Raw genomic sequence first — 4,520 nt, forward strand, 5'->3', positions numbered from 1 at the left:
TTCATACAGTATAGTTATAACAAACAAAGCCGCTTCATAGATAGAAGCAGCAGCATAAGAACCAAGCGGTATCCTAAACTCTTCATATAATCGATATTTCACCTAATCTAAGTATACGAAGCTCCATTACTTGCAAAAAAAATTTCCACTTACTGCTGGAAATCATGGATGTCAGATTGGTCAAAACAAATTCAAAAGAATAGCTGAAAAAGTACATATTGAAAGGAACATAAATGATCAACAAATCAATTAAAAATATTAGAACTAACCATTATTGGATCACTTCCAAAAGAAGCCATACTTGTAAGAAACTGTGTTTTGCCTACTCTAATCAAAACAAATAATATAACAGCAAATCAAACCCATCCATACGATTATTATATGATAGTAGAAAAGAATATATAGATAAAAGAACAAAATCCAACCTTCCTTGCCTTAATCTCATACCGCATGGATCACATTGCCGCCATTCTGACTCAAACCAGACCTCAGCATCGAAGGGTTCATGTGGAAGGCGGATGGCCGTGATGCAGCTGTTTCAAGAAGTTTGGCCGACAGGGCTGACGGTTCCAATCGGTTGGAAGCTCCTTCACCAATGCTGAGTTTAGAAATGCTGACAAGCTCATCAGCACCGGTAAGGTCTTTGCGATTAACCGGGGTAGGTCTAAGTACCTCATGGTTTTCCATTGTTTCTTCTTCTATTACAGGTGTCGAGAGATTTGGTGGCCATAATGGAAAGGCCACTGGTACCAGAGTGGGATAGAATGTAGAAACCAGTGGTAAAGCTATGTTATTTACTAGAACATCTTCTTTAGTTTCTGGAGAGGGCTTGCTTGATGAGAAGTCAGTAAGTTGAGGTTCCTGAACATAACCGACGCGGAAACAGGGAAGCAGATTGTTTGCAGTCTCAGACTGGTTTGGCGGGGAATGAGGTAAAGACTGGTCTTCTAGAGTAATACCATGATCCAAAGACTGGTCTTCTAAGGTAATAACATGATCCAACGGCTGTAACGTATTGAATACATTAATAAACGAAAGATCAGCGTTATGAGAATGATATGGAAATAAATGAGAGACTGACAAACCATTTCAGGCACCATATCAAACAAACTCGTACGTCGCTTCCTTCTTGTTGCATTAGTTTGGCGAATAAAATACTTTTGGGCATGGCTAGCGACCTGTGTTGGTGTCCTGGATATTACAAAATTTCGAGCTATCCCACGCCAGTCTCCTTTCCCCAACCTCTGCAGACCTAATAAGAACATGCGATGCTCTTCTTCAGTCCATGGGGTGCCTGCACCATGATCAGGAAAGTAAACTTAAGAGATTGGTGCTCTAGTTAATATATTCAATTTTTTAAAAGTCATAAACCAATCTAATTAGCAATGATCTGGTGGAGAATTAAAGTGTCAAAATAGTCTCAAATGATTAATATGGGGTCCCAAAGTCTATAAAAGTTCAAAATTAGTCCTCAAAACTCACTAAATTCAGCAGGTATTGAAAGAGTCTCGGAACTAAATTGAAGTAGCCGTCAAACTCTTTAATTAAATATGCTTGAGTAACCTTTGGCTATAAACATTCTTTATACCTTTGTAATGAACCATCAAATTTATATTTTACGATAAAAACAATATGCATGCAATCAGTTTTTTTTATTTTTTACAACTTTGCCAGTTCCAATATTTTTAGTTCTTCTGAAGCCCTTCATTTCTTCCTAAATAATATTACAATTATTCAAATTATTTAAAGCCTTTGAAATTATTTCAAGAAACAAAAATAATATGAAAGCTAGCTAGGTAGCAAGGAATGATTAATGATTATGCAAAAAAATGATATATAATAAGAATAACTTTAAGAGATGTTTATTAGAACTTTTTATACTTATGTTTATCAGCTCAAATGTTCAAACATTGGATTCTGTGTCAAGAATTAATTTAGTTAATTAGACTTGCGTAGAATGAGATGCCTTTTTTCTTCACAACTACATGAGTAATGGTTTTTATTTTATTTTATTTTATTTTATTTTATTTTATTTTATGTTTTTTTTTTTTTTGAAAAGTACTTTATTTTATGTTTTTTTTTTTTTGAAAAGTACACAAGTAATGGTTGAGTAGAATGTAGTTTAGTGTAGGCTAGAGATGTGCAGAAGTGGATGGTTTTAGATTAGGGTGAGGAATAATGAAGGGCAACCTATATGAAGAAATTCATTTGTAAAAATCTTTCTTCCTTGCGTACTTAGCAATTTATTAAGTGGTCTCCGCAAACAAACAAACCATTCTTATGAGGGGGATGGTAGCATTATATGTTTTTATGTAGGAGAGTAATAAATAAAGAAATATTTAACCAGTCTTTCTCTATATTGGGGAAGGTATAGGAATAAAAAAAATATTTTTAAATATTTTGGGAACAAGTTTAAATGAGGTGTTTGAGTGAGATGAGAATTTGATTAGGACTTGTATGGGACTTCTGAATTGAAAACCCTTGTAGAAAACCTATTTATAATATGAGCAGTTATTGAACCAGGTTCCCAAAAATATTGATTTGGAATATTCTTTTGAAAGATAAGAGCCCTGGAAAAAGTTGGTAGATATTCAAGCCTTAGTTTAGTCACCTAATTTAATTGGATTATAAACAAATAAGAGAATTAAATGAATTTTTCTTGTCTTTGATGTATGAGTGAGAATAGTTCAAAAATTCTTTTGGATTGTCACATATGACCCTTTTAATTTCAACACCAAATTGATTTTTAACGATATTGGAAAAAAATGGGAATGATGACGCAACTTTTAGTTTAGTATAAAACTCTGATAGATTCAAGCAATCATAGATAATGGACACAGATCACGAGGCCCGAGAGATATTAGGTTATAGCGAATGGTCCTTAGATGTCACTACGAATAAGAGAAAATCAACTTTAGGTCCTTATATCACTTATTAGAAAAATGTTATATTTGTATTTTGTTAACTCAAAAATAACATGATGAAATTTTTCATATTAATTCTTGTGAATAATTAAAAAGAATTTTAAAATAAATAAAGAATGAATAACCAAGGCACAAGCATTTTTAAAACAAATGGCTAACGAAAGTAAAAGAAAAACCAAGTCATAAGTGTTAAAACCATCTACTTTATCTATTGGTTTTAATAACTTCTAAAATAAAAAATAATTGGATAGGTTCTGTGGCATTTTCGTGATTACTTGGATTTAATTAAAGGATAGAGACCATCTTTTTTTAAGCAAATACTATTGTCCTTCTAATGCCTTATTCCTACAAGTACAATGTGAATGAATGACTACGTTCTAAATTTATACTTAGTTTTTGGATAAATAATAGATTGGTAGAAAATTTATATGCAAGCAGACCTTTTGTAATGTGAGATATTTTTTTACAATTTTCTCATTGATCAGCAATGGTTGTCAATGATACATTACCAATAGTAATTTTCTTATTGATATGAGAAAGATAAATGAAATAACTTTGTAAGGTATTAGTCAGATCACTGTCTCCCGACTCAATAATCCAATAGCTTGAATTGAGCATTTCTAAGAGTTTAAATGCATGAGAAAATAAGGCAATATTTGAGAATGTAAAAAAATAAATAATATTGCAAGGGTCTTCTCTAATGATACCAATAAATTTAATAAATTCTCTATTTCTTATGAAACTCTACGGAAGATCCTATGTTGATTATCTTCTTTCAAATGCTTTATATATATTCATCTCTAAATTTTCTGTCCTTCCTGTGGTGTTCAACTTTTGCTTGGTGGTTTGCCATTAAGCTTCTAGCATCTATCTTTGGTTAATTAAATTCCCTAAAATAGATGCACCATAAAGAATCTTCATTGACCATCTTTGTTGGAGTTGTTTTCCTGCAAAATATGTATTTTATTTCATTATTTGTTCTGAATTTATACAAGTCCAGTAGAACCACTTTAAAAAAATATACAAATTTTTGGGGATAAATACTTTATTAAATAATTAAGTACAAACCTATGGAATGGTAAGGGGGCAATAATGTGCCCTTGGATTAGTAAGTTGGCAATGAACAAAAGGAGGGAGAACTTGGCGAGCAAGGGTAAAAGAGAGAAGAGAGTTGACAACTAAGCTAGGTGACTGCGGAGAAGCAAAATTCATGAACAAGAGCTAGGGTGACGGCACAGGTTGTAATGGGAGAAGCTGGGGCAAAAACCGAGTTAGAATCCAATCGCCATGTGCATTGAGACACTTCCACAAAATCATGCAACATAAGTTCTCATAGTGAAGGAAACTAAAACCAAGCAACACTATATAAGTTACCCTAGTAATGAAAAAATGTTAAAAACCATTATCTCCATACTTTGCTCACAAAAAAGTATTGCTTAGACTAAAAGAAAACGTAGAATATCTACCAATAAAATTTGAAAATGGCACTTAAATTTCCCTCACTAAAATTTTCAAATCTGGATCTCCTAGTGAACCCCCTCTAAAATAAGTCCATTTTAGTAAGAATTAATTTGAATAAATAAATTTATATATATA

General features: G+C 32.4%; 1 protein-coding gene across 1 annotated transcript in view; it reads right to left on the reverse strand.

Annotated features, from left to right (window-relative positions):
• Nucleotides 1–284: 284 nt before the first annotated feature.
• LOC110037273 (transcription factor MYBS3-like) overlaps nucleotides 285–4,520 on the reverse strand; it is a 12,877-nt gene continuing 8,641 nt past the window's right edge. The window contains 2 exon segments of the mRNA XM_020741873.1: nucleotides 285–1,005; nucleotides 1,086–1,294. Coding sequence (XP_020597532.1) covers nucleotides 442–1,005; nucleotides 1,086–1,294 — 773 coding nt within the window. The 3' untranslated portion in view covers nucleotides 285–441.

The sequence above is a fragment of the Phalaenopsis equestris genome, unplaced genomic scaffold, assembly GCF_001263595.1.
Source record: "Phalaenopsis equestris unplaced genomic scaffold, ASM126359v1 Scaffold217860, whole genome shotgun sequence".
Taxonomy (NCBI): Eukaryota; Viridiplantae; Streptophyta; class Magnoliopsida; order Asparagales; family Orchidaceae; genus Phalaenopsis; species Phalaenopsis equestris.